General features: G+C 42.1%; 1 protein-coding gene across 13 annotated transcripts; it reads right to left on the bottom strand.

Moving 5' to 3' along the window:
* Nucleotides 1–382: 382 nt before the first annotated feature.
* Pcbp2 (poly(rC) binding protein 2) lies at nt 383–24,802 on the bottom strand. Of its 13 annotated transcripts, none has more exons than XM_055618333.1 (15): nt 24,704–24,801; nt 22,085–22,225; nt 21,474–21,497; nt 21,350–21,382; nt 20,926–21,042; nt 18,112–18,243; nt 14,898–15,026; nt 13,885–13,959; nt 12,170–12,262; nt 11,113–11,154; nt 9,895–9,967; nt 9,360–9,398; nt 8,379–8,434; nt 7,480–7,649; nt 383–821 (listed from the first exon to the last, which is right to left on the bottom strand). In XM_055618333.1, the coding sequence occupies exons 2-15, from the start codon at nt 22,151–22,153 to the stop codon at nt 785–787; spliced, it is 1,089 nt and encodes a 362-aa protein (XP_055474308.1). In that variant the 5' UTR covers nt 22,154–22,225; nt 24,704–24,801; the 3' UTR covers nt 383–784. The 13 variants fall into 13 exon arrangements, with proteins under 13 accessions (XP_055474308.1, XP_055474309.1, XP_055474305.1 ...); XM_055618334.1 differs by having other exon boundaries at nt 8,379–8,431; XM_055618330.1 differs by having other exon boundaries at nt 13,885–13,972; nt 14,899–15,026.

Raw genomic sequence — 24,802 nt, 5'->3', positions numbered from 1 at the left:
GTGTCCATCGCCAACCTTCTAAGTTAACATACATGGTGGCAGGTAAACTTTCCTAACTGACTTCAAGACAAGAAGAAGGCATGCACACTAGCGCAAGTGGCAGCTTACACTCCCAAACTTCCTGTCAGCCAGATACACGTGATGCATGTAGATACCAGTCACGTTCCTGCTGCTCCACAACACTCTGGTAAGTGTCAATCTTCATAAACAAGTTCTCAAAGGGCCCAGGGTCATGGGGAGGAAACATCAAGGGGAAATTTATAAACAAAAAATTCAAGTGGTGAAACAAAAGAAAATATCTTAATTCTATTTAAACCCAATCAGGGCTCTGTGAAGGTTAGAGGTATAAAAATAATCAAGCCAGGAACAACACCCACATAAGTCACTGTGGCATCCAGTTTCTATTCACAAAGAAAAAGCTCCAGTCCATCTTTTAATTTTTTTTTTTGAAAAATTCCTGACATTACAGAACTAAACTGAAATGTATTAATATTCCACTCTTACATTTCCATGACAAACAAAAATTCATGAGCCAAAAAACCCAAAAAAAGGAAAAAAGGGGAGAAGCTTATAAAACTAAATATGGATATCTCAGCGTAACTGCTGAACAGAGAAAGGAATTAAAACACTTTAATTAAAAAATCATGAGTGGATGATAAAGTGTGTAGAAACTGAAAATTTACAAACTATTTAAAACCTGGAATCGCTGACTGTTCAGAAACTACACAGATGGATCATGGGTGGTGGCGAACAGCAGAAAGGGATTATGGAGGAGTACACTGTTCTAGCTGCTCCCCATGCCACCTGTCTCCGAGGAAAGCCTGTAAAACAGAAACAAGAGGAAGTCAGTTTACCCAATCATAAAGGACCTAACAAAGCACGTCAGACTGCTGACACTCTCTTTCCAAGTTGTATTCTTTGGAAACTTTGTTACAGAATTTCTAGAGCTATGCCACTTGCTGTTACACAAAAGCTGTGTCTTTCCTGTTCCGCTTACCTCCTGCAAGCACAACCACAAATCTGGGCAACACTAGCCTTCAGGAGGTAAATCCTGCCATGTGTACTACCACAGCCTGGGTAGTAAAGGAATTACTATGTGTTGGAAGCATAACACTTGAGAACATCACGTGATATTAAGTGTTAAAGGGTTATACAGTGAGGATTCCAATTGCTGTTTTCAAGCTTGTAGGAAAATACTAACAGGCAGAATACTAACAAGCAGAAGGGCTTCAGTTCCTTAGCTCACTCTTCAAACTCAAAACTTGTGGCCTTCCTGAGCCAAATCCTATTTGTAAACATACCTAGTACAGTGCCTTTCTATGTTTCAAATAGGTCATCTGAGGTCCTGAAATCCAATTAAGCCCTGAGGAAATGGCATTCCGTACACCTCACTATTATTAGGTGGGCAGTAAGATGCTTCATTTTGAGGACAAGTAAAGGTGGAAGTCCCCGTTCCACACCAGAAGCTCAATTAGCTTCACAAAGACTCGGTCTGACATGCATTCATTTGGGGAACACCACGTGCACTGAATGTACACATACCACAAGGGGAGGTGAGTGTCCGGGAAACAAATTATTTGTCCTGTTTATCTTACTGGCCTGAATGTGCCTAAACAATAAGTCCACAAGTGAGATCTCAGAGCGAGGCCTACTCAGTACTGAAATTCAGCACAAAGGGAGTTATTAAGAGGAGCTGGATAGATGATGCCAGTTCAAGCGAGGAGGAGCCAGCACCCATGTAAAAATGTCTGAAATTGGAATACCAATTGCTGGGGGTGTGGAGAAAGGGGAAGAGCCTAGCCAAAACAGTGAGCCAAGTCCAAAGATCTCATATTAAGCTGAAAGAAAATAAACCAGTTTTGACCTCTGTGCACCTGTACATGTTCACATGAACCCACACACGTGTACACACAGGAACACATGGGCTGTGGCGACGGCTCAGTGGATACAGTGTTTGCCACCCAAGCATAAAGACCTGACTATAACACGCCCAGTGTGCCTGTCAACGCAGACTCAGTAGGCAGCATATGGCATCTGTAGTCTCAGCACACAGCCACTGATCAGAGGAAGGAGAATTCCCAGAAGCTGGAAAGCCAGCTATTAGCAGTGACCAAAAAGACCATCTGAAACTTGGTAAAGACGACGACGTTGCCATGTGCACTATGGCACACCCCACCTGGGCACAACCCATGAGCGCATGAACATCAACAACAAACAAAGGGAGCAGATTCTCCACATCTCCAAGTAAGAGGCTCCCATGGCAAGGCAAGTAAGCTTTCGGGACTCGGGACAGCTCAACAGTTAAGAGTACTTGATGCTATAGCAGGGTACCCAGATTTGGTTCCCAGAACCCACATGGTGGCTCACAAACGGCTGATACCAGTTCCATAGGATACAACAATTTCCTGCCTGCACAGGCATATAGGCAACTCTGAATGACAGAATTCACTGGGAAACAAAGGCGCAATGGAACTGCCTCCTCTAAATCTACTATCTTGAAAAACAACCATACAGAGTAGTAGCCATATAAACAGCTCAAGAACTATCCAGTACTCACTATAAAGCCTAAGAAGGAATTTAAAGGGCAAGATGCAGTTGCTGACACAGAAGGGAAGTCTCAACAGAAATAACTTCTCGAGATCAGAAACCATACATGAGCACCAAGCTCTTAAATTTTCATAAAAGTCAAGCCTCTTGAACATCTGGATTACTTCCCAGCAATTCTTTATTCAGGGATATTTGTTAGATCAAAAGGCCTTCCAACATAGTTAAAACCAAATCCCATCAGAGATGGTCATCAGAACAGTTTTAACTACAGAAATATTTAAAACTACCTAGCACAGGAGACGGCTAACCAACAGGCCTCAAGTTGCTTTTCTAAAACCATGACCCTGACTTGGGTATGTGCACACATGTGAAAGGCCGTCTGGAATAAAGGAGCTAGAATAACTGAACGATACCGTAATAAGCACGAGCAGCTATTTGTCTTTCTGATATTGTTTAACAATGCCACTCAAAGGATGTTTGGGAAGGCCATCAGAAAACACTCTTCACTGCCTACTTAGTAAACTTATATGTACCTTGGTTGAATGGAAGAGAATCAAGTGGCTTTCTCATTACATGAGATCCAGCTCTCCATTTTGTTTTCAATGCTAGAGAACAAGCGCAGGGCCCGGCAAATATTCTACCACTGTCTAAGCCGGAACCCTGAGTCCATCATTTTTCCTCTTTCGTGAAAACACCTGTGGTTCATCTTGATTTTAAAAAGTGGCTTAGATGTACATCAGAAAAAAAGGAGAAAGTCAACATCAGGAGCTAGGAAAGCGCACCATGGTATTGTACAAGCACAGCACAAACAGTGAGTCCTGGCTGGTCACCCATGGAGTTTCTGTGCTCTTAGGGCACCTTTTCTACTTCATGCTACACAAGGTAAATCCCTAAGCTTCATCTAAGCATAGTATCTCGCACTCGTGATCGTGCCGCTACTGAGACAAGCAGGCAGGAAACAGAAGGTAAAAGAACTTGCCTGGTTCAGCATAACTATAAGCCCTTCCTGCATTTCCTAGATATCCTATTTAACGATATTTAATGATATCCTAGATATCCTATTTAACGATAGGATATTCCTGTATATCCTATTTAATGATCCATTAAAGGAATACAGACAAAAGATACCAGACTCTGGTTATAGTTAGTTCTATGTGTGCTTCTGAAATAACCACTGAGCAGAGGGAAGAGGTCAAGGCAAGGACACTTTGACACTTACTGGCTGTTAGCAAAGGAAAGCTGTTCTTGACTCAAAGCTTCTGGCTAAGCATGAGGATCAGTGTTTAAACACTGACAGCCCTTCTACGTGGGAATACTGACAAAGGGTTAAAATTAAAAGTTCATGTTGGATGCAAAGAGGCCCAAACAGGCTGCACAGCCATCCAAGCTGACAAGGCACAGACCACAGACCCCCACCCTCACCCGTCACATCACACAGTGAGCTACTCTTCTTACTGTGGCAACTTTATTATAACTAGAAACACAGATTTGGCTAGAGCCAGCTGACAGCTTAACCATTAAATAATTTCAACTATAAAAAAGGAAAGGATTAAAGGAGAAGCTTTTATTCATCAACACAGAGCCTAACACATTGTTTATATTGCAAGGCAGTATAATGCTACAAAAAAGTGTAACAGAATTAGTGTAAGAACTGTGGCTCTAGATAAAGATTTAAATCAACAAGTCAGACTCTGAAACAGGCACTGAGCTGTAAAGACCTAAACCTAAACAAGAATTACCCGTGCCCACCCCCACCAGTTCTCCCCCAAAGTAGTAAAAAGAAAACGGTCACAAGCTCACAATAGTTTGGTTCTCACCAATGTTAACAAAGAAAAACAACATAAACCAACACTTGAGGAGGTGCCAAGATGTGCACTCAGTAGGGAGAGAACCTCTGCTTCTCGCCTTTCAGTTTGTTAGTTACACATGGCACAGTAGAGGTGGTGGTGGTGGCAGCTGAAGCCCCGGTACCCTTAGCAGCAGACACAACATTTAGAGCCAGGAGAGGGATGGGTTTCATGCCAAGCAGACTGGAGACACAAGGGGCGGTCGGAAGAGGGTTGGGGAGGCTGGAGGGTGCGTCGGAAGTCCCCGCCGTGGCGAGCGAGGGGGTGGTGGGGGAGGAGGAAGAAGAAGAAGAAGGGGTGGAGGGTTGAGAGAGGTTGATGCTGAGGTGATCAGGGATCGTGACGGAGGCTGCCTGGGAGGAGGGTTTAGCGTTTTCTAAACTGTAACAGAGGAAAAAAGGAACAAAAAAAAAGGGTGGGTGGGTGGGAAGACCACAATAGGGAAAAAGTACAGGACAAAACCCGTTTCAGCTCTATCAGTGCCTTTGCTGCCAATTAGGAAAGTCTAATACCAACTTCTGACAAACTCTTTCAGCTTGTGCCCACCCTCTAAATGTTAACATTATCACCCCCCCACATATACAATGCTACTTAAAGCTACTCTGATAGACACAGTTGATAAGAAAGAATCATAGAGCACATACTTCCAAATATCTGATATACTGACCCAACCCCAGCAACCAGAATACAGTGGCCAGGCCCCGGTGGTACAGCTACTGAAGAGGCTTAGGCAAATAATAACAGAAGTCCACAGCTGAGGGGCTACACTAAGGCAACTCTAAGACCCTCTTTCCAAAGAAAAGACAAAGATAGCTGGGAACTGCCTAATATACAGAAAAAACTACATTCAGCCCCCAACAGTGTTAATAAATTTTTTTAGCTTGAAGGAATTAACCTTGTAAACAAAAAAAAAAAAAATCATTTCATAAACCAAATTATCAGTTTCCAGTTTAACTGAAGGATCAATTATTTATTTGAGAAAATTACTTGTTATACTAAAATCATTTAAGAAATTTTTTTGAGATGGGTCTTCCTGTGCAGCCTAGACTAGGCTAGAACTGCAGCTGCTTGCCTCAGCCTCCTCAGTGCTAGGATTACTAGTGCGATTCACCATGCTTGCCTAAGAAAACTTTCCTATAGATATTATTTATATGGATTTACATCCTCATGAAAATGAACCAAAATGTTAAATGGAAGGAGGCATAAGGAGTCCAAGATAGGTCACTGACTAATTTCAAAGCATGTAACATTTTCAAAAAAAAAAAAAAAAAAGGTACAAACAAATATGGACAAAATCTTGGGAAGCTTTTCCATTGGGAAGTTGGCTCTTAATTTTAACTGATCATTCCTTAAAGTTTAAAGTTGGGGGGGGGGGGAGAAAAACCTACCACCTATCTTTTTTGTTTAAAAAGGCAAAAATAATGTACCCTCTATTCCTAAAATATACCCCAATAGTCCTCAAAGCCAGAACAGATAGATATCTGCTGAGGTCAAACTGTCCCACACAAGCCTACTTCCAAGGGCATTCGAAAAGCTCCTCCTAACCATTTTGTTTAGTTTATTCAGAGCCACTTCCGGTCCATTAAGGAACTGTCACAGCAATGAAGCAGAGATGCAGAGCCCTGGAAGGAGAGCTCAGAAACCAGCTAAATGTTGTGAAGCCAAAAATGAAAACAATAAAACCAGTTTGTTTTTTTTCCATTCAAATTGAGTCAAGAGGAAGGTAAAAAGCAGATTTGTACTTATCCTGACACTAGTGATAAGGCTTTAAAAAGCTCTGATCCAAATCCATAGTTTGGATATTTTCACTCTGCTGCTTAACTGAAACAATCTGCAGTTACTTCAGGTAGTGAAGTTCTGCTTCCTTACGATGTAGACACTAACTTATTAAAAACACCAATCAAGAAGGTCAAACTTGAAGTTATAATTTGAACTATCGCATTTAAGTAAGCATGCCAAAAGCAGAAGGTAACAATTTCTAACATTATTTTTGCCAAATAAAACTTACCCTCCAATGTGAACTAGAAACAAGTCTTTCCTAACAGGCTCACTCTGCAGATTACAACTTCACTCAGTATTAAAAACTTGATGTGGTTGTAAATTAAGTATGTCTAGATATACTCCTTTCTACATAAAGAACAGCAGTAGCTCTAGTCATAAAAATATAAAAATCAGTGAAGACCACCACTGCAGAATTGGCAATGTTTTCAACTAGAGATACATACAGAAGCACATGTGTAACATGAGTATATTTTATATCCCTGAATGCCCTTATGTCCTAGATGCAGGAACTCTTAACCTTTTATGTGGAAGAGAGTAAATACAAGAAAGGTAAAGACTTCTTCCTACAGAAAGATCAGCTAGGTCCCTTTGGAAAGGGAGGGACTGAGCTATTGCTAACAACACGCCTAAAGTGGTGCTACTGAAAGAAAAACTAAGGAAAAAAATGAGCATCCACGTGGGATGTGCATTTGATTATGCACAATTTTCCTACAACTGGGTGTACAACAAAATCTACATATAGGGAAATAAAACCTGAGAAGGCATTTTCGGATGGATGAGAACAGGGTGAGGAGCGGAATAGAAAAATATGCCTGTTGTATATATCTGGAGCACTAAGCCTGTGCTCCATTTTTCCATAATCATTTCAAAAATATTTTTGCAGAGTAAATGCTAATAGCTATCTCCCAGAAGCTACTTCAATATCTCATTATCCTTAAAAATTCAAGATACTTTCAACTCTGAATTCATAAGAGATGTGAGACAAGGAAAACAAAAATGTGTTTCAGTGTCTCCTATTGCTAGCGAGAGCAGTGTCCTATCCAGCAAAGACATATACTACTACCACCCTTTCACACCCCAGAATACCAACGCAGGAGATCTATGCAACTCCATGCAAACTTAACTCCAACCTGGTTATGTTTCTCTGCTACATTAAAGACAGAAGGAAAGCAGAGCTCAATAATAAAAGGAAGAGGGTGGGCGTTTGCAACCTGTATCACCCCAAGCAAGCCTACATTTACTGTATCACCCTCCCTCACTCCTATGCTAGCATTAGAAAAGCATAAAGGCAGGTTGCACTTACCTGACATTGATTAGATACTGAGCCAGGCTAATGCTGGCAGCAGATCCAGTGATGGTGACCTGCCTATCAGTAGATCCTTCCACTGGGTTGGCAATTTTGATCTGCGCCCCAGACATCTGACGGATCTCATTGATTTTGGCGCCCTGACGCCCAATTATGCAGCCAATCAACTTGAGAAACAAACAACAAAACAAATTAAGAATATCATATACCATACATTTCTAAACTGTACCTAAAACCGCACTGCACAATCTTTCTGATATTCTGCTCTCAAAATCTTAAAGTATAGGTCTCACTTCAATGTCTGAACCATTTACCTGATCAACTACAAATCAAGGCCAACTGTAAGACAGTTTCTCAGTGTAAGCATTAGCTTTTGTTTCTATCCCTATAGTATTGCCTCCACTCCAAAAATAAATTTACCAGAGCCAATACTGAAATCTAGTGAGATAGCTAGGCTAGGAATAAATAAAAGTGCCTTTAGTATTTGTTGGACCATCAAAAATGCATAAATTCATCCTGTCGCCATCAGCTTATGATTCTGACAATTACCCCCAATGTGTTTTGGAAGAACATTTGCAGTATCTATTACTAAATAGTAATCTAATTACTTAACATGTTATTGTCAAGGGGCAAATATACAGTCAATCAAGAATCACTCCTCCCCAAAGCAAAGTCAAACTCTGATATTCTTTTGGGGGAAACAGGGTCTTACTATATATTTCAGGCTGAATTGAACTCAGAGCATGCTAGGATTAATTAAACGAATATTATCGTCGCCCACCAAGTTCCAGATTCTTTAAGAGAAAAGCAAAAATTTCTACAGGACAGAAAGAGTTGTATCAATTCTCTCTAACAAGGTTTTCCTCAAAATTCTAACATACTTTAATTACACTTACATCATTTGGAATGGTGAGTTCGTGAGAAGTAGTTTGAGCAGATGCATCCAAACCTGCTAAAAGACAGAAAAGAGCAAGAAAGTTTAATGTACAGCATTCAGAATCAGTTATCTGTACATTAAACTAATAACAGAAGAAAATAAAATGGAAGCCCAGCATTGGCTGTTGGGGTTCATCACTAACTGTGAAGCCTCCAAGGAGGAAAGATGGGAGTGGGGCATCGAAAACAATGCTGGAAAGAGTCTTCTGTACATCAGAAGAGCTGACTTTATGCCATTTCCTGCAGAGCCCAGACTAACAGGCAGGGAGGTAACAAGGGGCAAGAGAGTGTGGTATTCTTAAACAGGAGCAATCTATACATCAAATGCCTCTGCACATCTACCCCTTTTCTAATTAAGACTACTGTTGTGTCCTCATTTTACTTCACCCAATGCTCGGTAGAATCAGTGCCAATTTTATTCCTATCACCAGGTATCAAGAACTCTTGGCACACAGAGTTGCTTTCAGTATGCCTGTATCAGAATAACACCCTCCGCCGACCTCCTCCCAAGCTACACTTAAAGATCGAATAGATAAAATGGCAATTAGTTTGAGGGAGTTTATTCTCCAGATTTATTCTGTCTTTTGCTCTAAGCATTCTTTTGTTTGGTTTTCCAAAAAAAAACAAAAACAAAAAACAAGAAAGAAAAAAAGGAAAAAAAAAAAATCCCATCACAAACACCCCTAAGGACACCAGGATTGGGCCATTCCAGCTAGCTAAGCCTTAACCAGTCTAGTCCTGCTCTCAACTCTTATTTTTAGAAGGTGGTTGGCCAGATCCAGCAAGGGACCCTCAGAAGCACCAGGCCCACCCCTTTGCTCTCTCAGCTCCTCTCTGCCATGTGCATGTTGCTAATATGGTTTTATGGGCAGTGAAACACGACTCCCACCAGTTTATTAATATAACAGTAGAATACTACAGATTTTTTTTTTAATCATTACCCCAATAGCCTTTCACCTCTGGAGAGCTGGATTCAATGCCTGTTAAGATACAAGTGAAAATGAGTTTGGTGGTCTCATTCTAACCCTATCGGACAAGTTAGTCCTTATACCAAAAAAACAAAACAAAACAAAGCAAAAAAAAAAACAAAGCCCCAAAACAAAACAAAACAAAACTAAAAATACACTACATAGTTTGTGAACACCTGGTGGAGAAAAGGGGGATGCCAATCAGATCAAGGTGGCTACTATCACCATGGTTTATAAGAATTATCAGCCTACCCTTTTCCTGACAAGCATCCCCAGACCTCACCCCAAACCTTCCAGGGCTTCTTATTCTTTTATAATTAATTCACCCCAAATGAAAACCATGATAACAAACACATTACCTCCTTTAGCCACAGTAGTCAACTTTAAACCAGCAGGTGCTGGATGATAATCAAGTTTATTTTAAATAGCTGTCAAGCTGAGACCTTGGGACTGGCCTCTATCTTGTACTACACCTTACAGAAAGAAATACACACTGAGGTGTCCATACCACTGAATCCGGTGTTGCCATGGGTCATGGGAAAATGAGACTGTTGCATTGCCAACTGGTGCAGCTTGGTCAACTATAGGAAGGAAACAGGAGAGACCAGCATTAGAAGAAGGATAACCTAGACAGGACTCAAGCACACTCAAATATGAAAATGCACACAGCTTCTGATTCCCAAAATTGAGTCTATTCCAACTATAACACAGGGTAAAATTGAGTCTTACAATACAATCCAGTGACAGGCAGAATATGATACAGGTTAGGGTTGGAAATAGAAAGGAAGTCAGTATGTAAGAATGAATGCATTTGGGGTATATGAAAAAGAAAGCAGTAACACCAGCCCAAGAACCATCCCCTGTGGACGGTCTAATCAACATATACGCAGCCATTGCCAACAGTTGCCCCAGGGACAAGCGCAGACAGGCCAGATAAACAAACTGCGCAGTGGTGCTAGGGAAAACACACCATGCAGGGCTCCACCAGGAAAAGGAAGGGGATGAGGGGGGCAGGGAGACTGCAAGGAGGAGAGAAGCTCAACAAGAAACCAAACTGGGCTTAGTCCCCAAAAAATATTTTAACTATCTTATTTATAATACACATAGGTAATTGTCCTAGCTGGTGATAAAAATAATCCCTTTTCCAGTCTATTTCACACCTCTCCTAGAGGCTACCACTAACCAAAAACCAAACTCAACTTTCCAAGTCTAAAGCTTGGCATCTGAAAGGTTAAGGAAGAAATTTGCAGGGGAAGGAAAAAAAAGTCCTTGGACAGAAATCTAACCACTAGTACTTTAACATGAAAGATTTTTAGTAAAGTTTGAGTTGAATTCCAACAATCAGTTTTCCAGCCTTCCCTGTGCAATAAACTCTCAGTGCTTCTCTAATTTGTCACCTCAGACTGAGCAGCACCTAAAGGCAAGCCCAACCTCCCACTCACCCCATGGGAATTATTTACGAAAGCATACTTCACTGAGTTTCAACTGTGACAAGATATTAATAGTGTACCATGGACCATGTCTTTTAGAGTAATCTTAAAAGATAATTTCTAGGGGTTTTCCATTCAAAGGCAAACTAGTTGCTACTGTGTGGTTCACCTTGTAAGCCATATTAACACTGTAAATGTTCAAGACCCAAATTTACTCCTGCCTACTAAAGAGAAAAGAATCAGACAATTTTGGACGGAGAAAGTTTTTCAAAACAAGAAGTGAAATCAAAACTTACATCTGGCTGTGGAATGGCATACTGTCCTTGAATGGTATAGGCCTACAAAAGGAGGAAAACAGTTCCTATTAAAAACCAATCATGGACAGCAACCCAGTGTGGGGGGAAGACAAGTTCTCAACTAGCCAGGAAGCCAGAGTTGAACAAGAGAAAGGGAGGCCAGGGACTGAAACAATAGATGGAATCTCACAAACGCTCAGACCCGAGCTGGCCTTCTTTGAGCCCTAAAATACGGTTAACTTTATTCCAAGGATCCTCTAAGAAGGATATACAAGTTCTCTTTGATTAAGGCAAAATATACATATTTGCTTTTTAACAAAAATGTGGAAAATGAAAGTAAATCAATGCCTTGACTGATCAATCCCCCCAACCCCATGTATTCAATACAAGACAGCAAGCATGCTAACACAAATAATTTGTTATCTACACAGACCTGCATGGCATATATTCAGACACTGCTTAAGACCTTATATGCACTAGAAGCTAACCTAAGTCTCTAACACTAGGGACCTGACCACAGAAGCATCGGGAGAAAAACAAACCAATATGCTAAATCCTGTTTTTGTCTAACCCACTGCATAAAGGCTCTTGCAGCTCCCACTAGGCCCTCCTCCCCACACCATATTCTCCCAAAAAGGGAGCTCAGTCTTCAGGGCAATGGGGGAAACGAGCAAAGGAAAAAAAGAAGGGACGGGGAAAGAGTGGCTGGTTACTTAACAAAATGTGAAGTTTCTCCCATCACAGTGGCCAGTGCCCCCAAAAGCACACCCAGGTTGGGGTGGGAAGGTGAAAATGGGATGGGAGGAGTGAGGGAGGGAAAAGAGGAATTGAATAACAACAACAAAAAAAAAATTAAAAAAAAAAAAAAAGTTGGTGTTACCATCTGGTGGGCTACGCGGCCTGTGTGAAATGAGGTGGGGAGGTCAGTCCAGGTCCCCGTGGACAGGTGGTGTCCACAGCACAAAAATCACCAGCGCCACTGGCCCCCCGTGTGTTGGCAGTCTCGGCTGAGGCGGAAGGATTGAGTGAGCCTTGGAGACTGAACATCCCCTCTCACCTCTAGAGGTGGTCCCTCCAGGTCAGGGTTGAGGCACATGGACGGGGTGGTGTGGGGAAAGCTCGCACTGTCGCTGCCTGTGCTGTACCTGTCCTGTGGATAAATAGAGGATTTCAGTCTCCAGGGCTGTCAATCCGGCACCTTGTCACCAGCATGAAATTCACACCCAAAAAAAGATTTTTCTTTTTTCCTTTAAAAAGGAGCTCACAACACAGATTTGAAACGAGCTGTAATCAGTGAATTAAAAAATAAAAATAAAAAAGTTACCTAGTGGCAGATAACACTGCACAATTGGGTTATTTTCAGTAAAAGTGAGGGGTGAGGTAAGAGAGCTGATGCCAGGTCTTGGTCACTGTAGGATTAGGTTGGACCCTACAGTGGCCACTTTGCCACAGAAGATACAGGTCTCTCGGTGGACATTATACCAACAGGTCCATTTATAAAAAGGCCCATGGAAGTGACCCATTAGCAGGGCAACTCATGGAAGAAGCTGTAAGCTTTTAGAGGGCAGTTAACTGAATATAGGGAGGGGAGGGAAAGGAAGCAAAAATGTACGAAGGAAATGACAGGGAGTGAAGATAAGGAAGAGGAAGGATTGCAGTACAGAGGATTGGTGACACAGAACTGGAGAACTTAAAAGAGTTCCATGGGAAAAGGGATAACTCCTGAAGCTAACCCTCCTGGCTACAATGACTGAGCGGTTACTGTATCTTGCCCCACTACTTACATTGTCAGCCCTCTGACAAATCTGTTTAAGCAAAACTAATGCTACAAAGGTTCTAACAAACCTCAAAATGTGACTATTCGTGAAAGCTCAGTAAGATATAAACTTGTTCACTTTTATTAAAATTCAGTAAAATATGAGATGGACTCCATCTAAACTGATGTTTTCTTCTCTCAAATGACTTTCACACCAAATACAAATAAATCTAACTAGTTAAAAAAGATGTTTTAAAAAAGGATAGCCCCAAGTAGCAAAGGTGACTATTTCAACCTGAATTTCAGTACCTTAAAAACTGGCTTACATATCACTAACCAAAGTACACTAGTACCAAGTGTTAAAGATAAATGGTTTAGGTTGGTGAGGAACGAAGCATCAAGAGTGCTTTGGTAGTGTGCTCACACCACAGGCCAGCATGCTCTCCCCACCCTACCCCTGTATGTTCCTCTAACTCCAGCTGCTTTCAAACCAGTGTTTATAAGGTTAAGAGTCTGGGGGGGACAACACACTGGAGTTTGGGGATGAAAGGGTAGGAGTGGGGGAGGTGAGGTGAAGGGGAGGGAAAATTTGTAGGACACTCAAGTTCAGGACCCAATCCCATGGCCCCATGCCATCTTGAGACCATCCAGACTCCAGAGGTCCCACTGCTTTACTGCCATTACTCAGACCTTCATCATCCCACACACAGAAGCATGGATGCTGAGACAGGGAGAGGATGACACTGGAGGAATTTACTTGAACCCAAACCACCTTCAATCACCAAACCAATTACTGTTCTGAGTGTCTACAAAACTTCCATTGCCTGCTAAAAATAAAGTAAGGTCTTGCCATTCAAAACTTTCTCCAGTACAAAAAAAAAAAAAAAAAAAAAAGCAAATCAAACTCGACCAAAGTACAGGTTTTCAGCAAGCATGCAAAGTGGCTTGGTGTGCTGCTGGCAAAGTTGTTTTTAAAATCTTTGTTCATTCTATCCCACCAATAAGAATTTTCTTACCTGACCACCTGCAAAGATGACTGGAGAACTGGAGGGCTTGGGCCGGTACGGGATGGTCACGCCCTTCGGGGGGGACTGGGAGAGAGTCAGAGGGGAAAAAAACAAAAAGAGATAAGGTTTCAAAGCTGCTTCAGCTGTGTGGCTATAGCACACACAGGTCAGTTAAATAAACATTATTTCCAGTCCCTCACTCATCACGTTGTACTTCACAATCTCAACTACCTGCAGTTATGTGTCTTTAAAGCAAGGAGAAAGTTTATTGATTATGTGGCTCACATTGATTTTCACTGAAGATGCTTTGAGATAATTTTAGTCACAAATTCCACACTTGTAAATAAATTTAATTCACACCAAAAAAATAAAAACAAACAAACAAAAAACAACTATGTGTAGACAAACTTTCCCTGACAATCTTTTGGATTTCACATTTTTGTGTAAGGTGGATATGAAATTCCTAAATATCATGTTTATGGCTCAAAGACACAAACAAAAAATCTTTTTTCCTTTCTGATTCATATGAGGTCGACTCCATGAAACTCAAAAAAAGATTTAATTTCTCTTAATTTCGATTTTTGGCAGCAGCAGAATATATAGGACTTGACAATTCACTCAGAAACACATTGATACACTCAGAAACACATTGAAACAGTCATTGATACTGTTCTATGATATAACTGTTTTTAATATATCCTGCTTTAAAGTGAAAAATAAAGAATGTGTCAATGTCAAGCAATTCAAAAGGTCAGTTAGCATTTCAAAAATCCCAAGTTTGTTCTACCCACACTACTTGAATTGTTCTGAACCACAAGACCACTATTTAACAGACTCTATTTTTGCTTACAGACTAAGATACGTCAAAACTGGGAGAAGGAATGTATGAACTCAGGGAACCTCTTTACCCACCTCTACTGATATGCCTATTAAAAGCTTTACCTAATTCTAGTCTTACTAAATATAGATCAGGTCCCGTCCCCAGAATCACCCTCACCTCAAGCATGAGCCTGAGGGCTTACCTCCAGCATGACCACGCAGATCTGTTTGACACACTCAATGATGGACTGCGGAATGCCAGCAATAGTGATTGCTCGCTCAGTTGAGTTGGGGAGCATATCCCCTGCCACCTGGACCTGAGCCCCTGTACTCTTTAAGGTAAAAGGGAGAAAAAAAAAAAAATCAGAGAACTATGCTCTTCATTTACTCCCAATGGCAACTTCAGAATATCAAGTTCGACAATTTTTTCCTCCATTCCCATTTTTTTCTTTTCTTATTCCAGGCACAACGGCTTACTGAATTTAAAAATTACCCGAGAGATAAGAAATCTGGGTAACAGCCTACATTTTAATCTGCACTCAGAAATAAAGTCCTTTCTAGACAAATTCCTCTCACCTAGTAATGATAGCTTTGTGGGCCAAACAAAATCCTCATTCATTCTCTTACTGAGCAAATATTTTCATCAAGCACTATTCCAAGTATTGAAAATACACATCATTAAAAGATCTAAGACTGGTTCCTCATACCTATAATCTCATCATTGAAAAGCTGAAAGAGCAGGACCGTATGTCTGTGGGCAGCCTGGTATAGTGAGGTAGTACCTCAATAAACCTAACCACCACCCCCCAACCCACTTCGAAGTATTGCACCTGACTTCCCTTTTGGAACCATCTACTAACATTTCATGAAAAGTTGAAAGAAATGGAAAACAGGGACTGTCTAAAAAAAAAAAAAAAAGGGGGCTATGTTAAAATGCCTGTTGCCAAGCCTTACAATTTAAATTCAATCCCTAGGACACACACACAGTAGAAAGAGAGAACCAAGACCTGCAAGTTGTCCTCTGACCAAGCACACACAAACATACACACATACAAGTAAAATCAATTTAAAAATTTTAGGGGTGGGCACAGTGGCGCACACCCTTGAACCCAGCACTGGGGGAGGTAGAGGCAAGTGATTCTTGTGAGTTGAGGCCAGGACAGCCAGGGCTCTGTTAAAACCATCTGGAGCCAGGTGGCATATGCAAGTAATGCAGGAACTTGGGGAGGCAGAGGCAGCTGCATCTTTTTAAGTTCAAGGCCAGCCTGGTCTGGTCTACAAAGTGAGGCCAGGACAGCCAGGATCACACAGAGAAACCATCTTTTTGGGGGAGGGCAGGAGGGACGACAACAAAGTTTTTAGCCAGGCATATTGATGCATGCCTTTAGTACCAGACCAGCACTTGAGAGGCAGAGGCAAAATGATCTCAACATTCAAGACCACCCTGGTCTACAAAGTGAGTTCCAGGCTAGGCAGGGCTACAAAGAGTCCTACTCTAAAATAATTTCATTATTTTAAGGGACTGAAAAGATGGTTAAGAGCATGTTGTTACTGCTAAGGACCCGAGTTTAGTTCCCATCACCAACAAGGAGCCCACAACCACCTGTAGCTCCATTTCAGGAGATCCACCTCTCTTCTGAATTCCGCTGAAAATTGGCACATGTGGTATGCCACATATATGCAGGCAACAAGTCCACACATAAAAGAAAGAAATCTTTTATAAAATTATTTTAAGGTTAGAAATGGTTCTACTATTTACAGTATGAAAGAAACTGAGTTCAGTTTCCAGCACCCATAAGTCAACTCACAACCAACCACCTGATGCTCTAGCCACAGAGGAATACAAAACCCTCTTCCAAGCTCAAAGGGCTCCTGTCTCACAGGCAAATAGTCACATGCATACATAGTTAAAAATAAATCTAAAATTCAGATGGCTCACAGCTTTAATTCCAGCACCCAGGAGGCAGAGACAGGCTCAAAACCAGCCTGGTCTACAGAGTGAGTTTCAGAACAGCCAGGACTACACAGAGAAACCCTGTCTTGAAAAATCAAAATAGATAAAAACAAAAATTTTTTTTAGTAGTTCGGTAGGTGGACACTCGCCAGCAAACCTGTCAACGCCCTAAGTTAAATGCCAGTGAACCCGCAAAGAACTGAGCGCCACATGTGCTTATGGATGTAAAATATATGTAGTGGGGACAGGCAGAAGGAAATGGCTCAGTCTTGTAGCACAAGAACAAAGAACACACATAAAAAGGTAGGAAGGGGTTTTGCATTTGTGATCCCAAGGCTGGAGGATAGACAGGAGAATCCCGGGGGCTTTACTGACCACCAGAAAATGTCTCACCAAAAAAATTAAAATACTAATAAAAATTAAAAAAGGGGAGGGAGATTAAATGGGACATGGTGACACTCATTTTTAGTCCGAGTACTCAAGAAGCAAAGGTAGTCATGTATGTGAATTCCAGGCCAGCCATGGCTAAACAGTGAGGTCTTCTCTCAAAAAAGAATAGAAACTATACGTAAAAAGTTAGAAATTCTAATTAGCACTCTCATATGATGACTTATTACTGAACCGGGCAAAGGCTGTTCTAGATATTTGGGAGGCTGAGGCAAGATTATCAATGAAAGTTCGAGACTAGCATAAGCTAGTAACACAGCAAAGACTCCATCTTAAAATTACAAAGGGGTAGGAACAGCTCAGTCAGGGTACATCCACCAGCATCCGTGAGCCCTGGGTTACCAACCTCGGACACCACAAGATCTGACATAGGACTGTTTTTGAAAGAGCCCTAACCCTGTAATGTCAACACCGTCACACCACAGTCTTTATGGGCTGCTAGCCCTGACAGGGCGGCTGTCCAGGCAGAAGCAGTGCTAGCGGTTAAACCGGGGCCACACAGATGCTGAGTAAACAACTGTGCCATCTACAGACCTGAATCCAAACACCCCTTTCTTAAAACCCACTTCCTATGTTTTTGTTTTTTAATTGAGAGGTTTCCACTGTATGTCCCAGGCTGGCCTGGAACTTGCTGCGTACACCAATCTGACCTAAAGGGGACTCTCTTGGCCCCTGCAAACCAGCCTTTAACTCAGCAAAGGCAAAACCTGAACCTGAAGTCTCCCTTCTCAGCCTTTATGTAGCTGATATTACAAACCTGCACGACCACCAAACCCAGCTTACACCTTCACATATCAAATGATACCCTTTTCTAGCCAAAAACCAACTTAGTATGGGTATTAATGGTGTTCCCATTCAGGAGGCAGAGGCAGAGGCAGAGGCAGAGGCAGAGGCAGAGGCAGAGGCAGAGGCAGAGGCAGGTGGCTCTCAGAACGATCCTTGTCTACAGTCAGGTCAATCAAAGTTAAAAACAAAAGAAAAGATAACAGACATTATAAAATAGCACAAACACCAACCTCTCTTATTTCCTTGATCTTGCAACCACCTTTTCCGATGAGAGAGCCACACTGACTAGCAGGGACCACCAGTCGTAAGGTAACTGGGGGTCTACTGGCAGCTGTGCTATTGGTCATAGAGCTGCTTATGTCCTGTAAAAAAGAAAATTGATCAAAACATCAAAAGAATAGTGTGTGTGTATATTTGTGTGTGTGTACTTGAAAACATCAACTTATGGACATATATCTATTCTAACTATACCAAACTGTGAAAATTACAATTTCTGAGCCCAGTGTGGTTGCACTGCCTACAATCCAGCACTCACAGAGAAAAGATCTGGAGCTGCAGGCCAATCAGACTAGAAGATGCTCCCCCACCATCCTTCAGAACAGCACACGCAAACTTGCTCATTGGTAGAATGCTTACTCTGGAATTAATCCCTAAGCAGCAGCACACAACAGAAAAAGGAACTGCAGAAACAGTCATAAAGTGATTTTTTTTTTCCACAGCAAGGGTACAGGAGAAAGCAACACTCTTAATAAGCCGAGCTGCCATTTCTTCCATTTGGTTTAAAACGATAGTTTAGTAGTAGAGCACTATCATGGATGAAACCAAACGTTCTAATCCTAGTACCCAAAATTAAGAAAGCAAGAGTTACGGGACTGGGAAGATGGCTCAGTGGGTAATGAGCAAAGACTGGAAATCAGTTCAGAGGTATCCTAGGAACTGGAAGGCTGACAAGATTCCAGTTCACTGAGAGACCTTTCTCAAAGCTGTAAAGTAGAATGCAACAGAAAACACCTGATAGCCTTCCTCTGGCCCCAGGGTATACACAGTATATAGTCCATACAAGCACAAACAACAGTTTAAGCAAGGGAGAAAACAAAGTGTCAAAATTAAAGCATATGAAACCAATTTCAAACTGAGTATCTCTTAGAAAACTAATACTAGAAAGCTAACATAAGTTAAGGTCTGTTTTCTGCAGTGCTAGGCCTCCTATGTGCTTACCAAACACTCTACACCCTAATCTCAAATTTCAACTCCCCGCCTTAAGTTTTATTTACTGAATAAACAGAATACTTTAAAAACAATAAAGTCGGATATCACATCTAAAATGCTTTGAAATGAAGTTTTTGGCTGGGCTGGAGAGATAGCTCAGAGGTTATAAGCACTGGCTGTTCTTCCAGAGATGCTGAGTTTAATTCCCAACAACCATGTGGTGGCTCACAACCATCTATAGTGAGATCTGGTGCCTTCTTCTGGAGCGCAGATTTACAAGCAGACAGACGTTGTATTCATAATAAATAAATAAATATTAAAAAAAAAAGAAATGAAGTTTTGGGGTTGGCAACAGATAAATTATAGGAGTCTATGCTTGTCCAGGCACGGCTGCATGTGCTGTTAATCCTAGGCAGGCAGGCGATTCTAAGTTCAAGGCCAAGTGGTCTACAGAGAACATCCCAGGACAGACAAGGTGGAGAGAGAAACCCTGTCTCTAAAACAAACAAAAAGAGCCCATGCATAATGCGCATGGTCCCTTGGCGCTATTCCAGCAAAGGAAACACACAAACACACGCACACAAATAACCCTCTATTAATTGCAGGTGCCAGTACACTGTGTCCCACATCGCAGGACTTTCTACTGTTACAACTATTAACACAGCAAGTATACGCATAGGGCGGCAACAGTCTGTACAAGTTACTGGGCAAGTGTCGTTACCTAGGGAGTCAACTCACCAGCACACAAACAATTCTTCTGTAATGAAATTTTAAATGTTTTTTGAGACAGGCTTTCTCTGGGCATTCCTGGTTGTCCTGGACGCCCTATGTAAACCAGGCTGCCATGGAACTCAGAGATCCGCCGGCCTCTGCCTCCCTGAGTGCCAGGAATACTGGCATGCGCTACCACACCTGGCTATATGCATTTCTACATGTTTCTATTTAAGCTAAAAATTTTGTTGGAGTAACTAACAGCATGCTGCAGACCAAAATGTAACATTATTGATCACGACAAGAGTAAGATTTAAGGGAGCATTAACTATCAATCAAACAGCACTCTTCTACCCATAACATCAACAAATAACTAAGGGGCATTACTGCAGGGGAGGAGGAAGAAGCTGAACACGTGGCCTAGGACAACAGTTGCTCAGCCTCAGGTTTGCAGGGAAAAAAAACTAACAAACAGTAATGGATATTCTGCTGCTAGAAACCCAGGACTTTACCGAAACCTTTCATACAGTACTGTCAGTATCTACCTGGACATACAGTTTATGAAGTGCAAGAGCACACTGGGATAAACCTTGGTCTACAAAACACACTGGTGTTTAGCAGGATCCTAATAAAGAGCACCATAAGTTCATTCAACTGGAAAGGAAGCAAACACTGACACAGGACAAACGGGAGAACTGGGAAGGGTGACCCACATCTCCCTGGAAGCCCACACTTGGAGGCTCGCCCAGAAAGGCTGGAGGGCATCTTGGACTACTAGCAGTGCGACACTTACAAAATCAGACACTTACTCAAAACATAAAAACACTAAAGAAAAGCATACCAAAAAAGAGGGAGGGGAGAGGTGGAGATGGCTTGGTGGTTAAGAGCACTGGTGAAGCAGGCTCAATTCCCAGCACTCAAAACTGCAGTTCCAGGGCTTCTCTACACTCCCGTGCAGACACAACACCAATGAACGTAAAATAAAAATATATTACAGTAAAAAAAAAAAAAAAAAAAAAGCAAGCCAGCTGAGGGTGTAGCTCAACTACTTAACACGCTTTAGAACTTTATTTTTTTTAACGCCTGGTATTGGGGGCAGGGTACAATTCTAAAGAACAACAAACCTCTTCCAGTTTGTCAATGATCATAGCAAAGGCTTTGAAGATGGCATTAGTCGGTCCAGCCAGAGTGATAATTCTTTCAGGACAATTCCCTTCTGAGATGTTGATACGTGCACCACTCTGGATCAGAAAAACAAGCAAGGAGTTTTAACAGATAAAAAGAACTGAAATTGTACAGGATAGTGTGTCCTGGATAATAGGCAAGAAGCTGCCACATAAAAGCATTTCAAACTCTGCTCCACTTGTCTTCAAACAACCTACTGCATCTGCCTATGGTTTTGAGACTTGTCACAAAACTCATTTCCTATCACACTATTATTACAAAGTAGCCAGAAAATGCTTTCTAAAACTCTTACCCCTGTAACCCTTTAGAGAACTTTTTCAGGGCTTTCCAAGGCTAGCAGTTCCAATGTTCCTTGTAACTTACCTCCTCGCGCATCTTCTTAACAGATTCTCCTTTCTGTAAGAGGAAAAATCAAACATGAGCTCCAAGTGCTATTTCAGCCCAGACTGACTAAATAGGAATTAGTGTTGATGTGAACATATCTTACCTTTCCGATGATACTGCCAACTTCCTGCAAATGGAGAAAAGTGTTGATAAGAGGAAATTCATCGAAAATTCTAAGTGTTCAGCTAACCAAGTGCTAACTATACTCTTACCAATCCAAAGGAAAGACTAAGATTTGTGAGGAGAGGCACTTATTCCTTTCCTTAAACAAAATTTTATACTGGAACTATGAAAGAATTGAGAATAACTAGAGTGATTAAATTCCGTATCTTTGTATAATATGTAAAAAGAAACCTGGATATAGCTTAATGGTAGTGTCTGCCTAGAGGGACTGAGTTTAATCTCCAGTACCACCAAAAATAAAAAAGACAATCTTCCTTTCTGAAGTTTATGTTTCAGCAACATGCATCAGAACATATTAGCATCCGCTGACTGCTTTCTGGCTCTAACCACTTGCGCTTGTTGTTAAGTCTTTCTTGCTCACTGAGACTTCCTAGTAAAAGCTGTCCATTTTTCCTCCACACTCCATTAGAGAAAAGTGCTAAAGCCAGATGTCCCACAGTGCTAATCTGATGAGCTCCAAGATGCTTGTCTGCTTTTCCTGGCCCCTCCCATAGCAGTTACTATGACCCAATTTTCCAAGCTGGTGCATACCTTTCCATGCATAAGTAGCCGGATGGTGAGAGTGACATTCAATCCACCTTCAATCACACCGGTGTCCATGTCTAGCAGTTACAGGGAGCTGGACTTTGAGTGGTCAAGTCTTTGGTCACTGGTGAGAGTGAAAGCCAAAAACTGAAATGTAAGCATGACCAAAATAAGAGGAAAGTAGTAAAGAGTAATTCCTTTCCAGTTATTTTCCCTTTGGCATTTCATCTTCATCTCACTGACTCTTTTCCGTAAGCACTAGCCTACCAGACTTGTAAACACACACAGCACAAATGCATAGAACACTTCCAGATCAGGTTTTGGTTCCAGTCTGCTCATTAATGATAGGGTGATTCCACTGATGCTTGGGATGAGAAAGATTTGTTCCTTCCACTGGCAATAGTTCTAAGTGAACTGCCTTAGTGCACAAAGTTGTCCTTATGCTAAACAAGTTTTGAAAATTATTCAAAAACAGCTGGACAGACTAGGGTGAGGACAAATTCAACATGCTTCCTCCTGGACAACATTTGGTAGTGACAGTAGAGCGTATACGTAAATTAATTCCTTAGTGTAGCAGCTTAGCAATTTCTAAAATTGATATACTTCATATCTCAAATGATTTTAAAATTATTTAGTTCAGATCTGTGGATTGTGGTACACTACTGTTTAATCTCAGCCCTTGAGAGGTTTTAACAGAACTGCTGTTAAGTTCGAGGACACTTTGGACAACATAATAACCAAGTCAACTGCCAGAACCATACATTGAGACAGTCACAAAATAACAAGAAAAGTAATTGCACTCAGGAGTCTCACTGAAAAAGTGTGTCTGAGCTATATTCCACAACTGCTTTGGTTCCATGTTCCTCTGAGATTGATTCTCTACTTCTCAGTTCTCACCCATTCTTTTCTTTCTAAACAATTTGGGAAAATTCCGTTGTGCCCCCTATGTTAACTTTGACTAAAGCCATTTAAGTCTTTTAAGCCTCAATGTTCTTCCAAATACAAAAATAAAAATAAAACTGAGAGTACTAGCATGTTTAAACAGTGTTTAAACAGTAGTGACATTTTACAGGATGACCACCGTGGACTCATCCTCTCAAACAACTCTAATAACTTTTTGGGTTTTGTTAGGTTTTTTTTGCCTTTAATACCTTCTCTTTTTTTAGTACCAAACACTGCTAGTTTTTAAAGTCTCAAGCCCTTAAATTTCTCCAGTAGTATGACAAGCACTCTCTCTCCTCCTATAGCTAATTCTGTTCCTCAATGAAACCAGTCAGTTTTCACTTTGCTGTTATGTATACACAATCCCTATACCCGCAAGTTTGTTTTTCTGAGGCAGGATGATCTATGTTGCCCATGACAAAATGGAAGTGGCTATTAACACCAGGCTGGCCTCCAAACTCCATCTGCCTCACCATCCCAAGTCCATACCCTCACTAATTTTAAAGCACTTTAACATGACTGTCACAGCACTCCGTCCCTGTCTTCTGGTTACTTCAGGATGTGAAGTGGTTATATAAACGTACCACCAAAGCACATCAGTTCCTTCTTTCCAGAAAACAGTTAACTGCTGTGAAAAACCCCTCAAATCAACATCTGAGTCACAAAAAAAAAAAAAAAAAAACAAAAATCAAAAAACAATGCCTGTTAATTGTGACTGTAAGAAGACTAATTTTCCCCTCTCAAATATATGGTATAAGCCTGGTAGCTTTAATTCCATATCCCCAAACATATTTATCATTTTACAAATACAGTAACACAAGTTCAAAAGGAGAAGAAAACTAAAAACCTATCTACAAAACCGGTTAAGTAAAGCACGAAGATGCATTTTAAAAAACAAATAAATAAACTCCAAGCCCTGTAAGTAATCTGAGAAACCTCTGTGTCTTCCTCTCCTGAGTAGGTCAACCTAAGCGTACCCCACCCCGGGAATCCAGCTGTTAATCCTGCAGTCAATTACCCCTCTATAAATAGCTCGGTCTGGTTTATAGCGGCAGGCATTTTGTAATTTCAAAATTCGTTACCAGAGAGAACGTCAGAGTAACTCGGTACCTGGGAGTCCGCCTACCCTTTTAACTCTGCAGCTCCCCACTCCCCTCCCCCCACCCCGGTCATCCAAGCATTTTCCACTTAAAAAAAAAAAAGACCCCCTTTCCCTCGGCCGCGGGGAGGGGGAATAAACGGTTCGGTCAGGGGGGGGGCGCTGCGACCTAGGGGGAGGGGCTGGACAAGCAGCGCCTCCTCGTGTGTCTGCGCCAGCGCCTGACCCCCGCGGGGAGCGGCGCTCACCCGCCCGGCCAGCGAGCCGGCCATCGCCTCCCCACCCCCCTCAACCAACAAATCCACCGCCGCCCCCCCGGCCGCGCGCGCGCGCGCCCTGGGCTCCTGCGCAGCCGCCACCGGGAAAAAGCGGAGGGTGGGGGGGCAGGCTCCGCGCGAGGCCTACTAGGCCGCGCCGGAGCCAGGGCCTCGCGTGAACGGCCGGCAGAGCGGAGTCAAGGAGCGGACGCTCGAGCGGGACTACGAGAGGCCGAGGCTCCGGCGCCGGGCCGGAGCCCGCAGGGAGATGTCGCGAGTGGGAACAGAAGCCGCCGCCGGGGGCGGAGGGGGCTTTTCTCGGCTTACCTGGAGGGCGCGAGTCGACTGAGGGGAAAAGGGGAGCGGGCGGGAAGGGGAAGGGCGGGAGGCCGGGGGCGGAACAATAGGGGCGGGCGGGAAGGCGAG

The sequence above is a fragment of the Psammomys obesus genome, unplaced genomic scaffold (assembly GCF_907164565.1).
Source record: "Psammomys obesus unplaced genomic scaffold, mPsaObe1.curated_primary_1811, whole genome shotgun sequence".
In the NCBI taxonomy this organism is placed as follows: Eukaryota; Metazoa; Chordata; class Mammalia; order Rodentia; family Muridae; genus Psammomys; species Psammomys obesus.
Note: the sequence above shows the minus strand (reverse complement) of the source record. Positions and strands in the feature narration are given on the sequence as shown.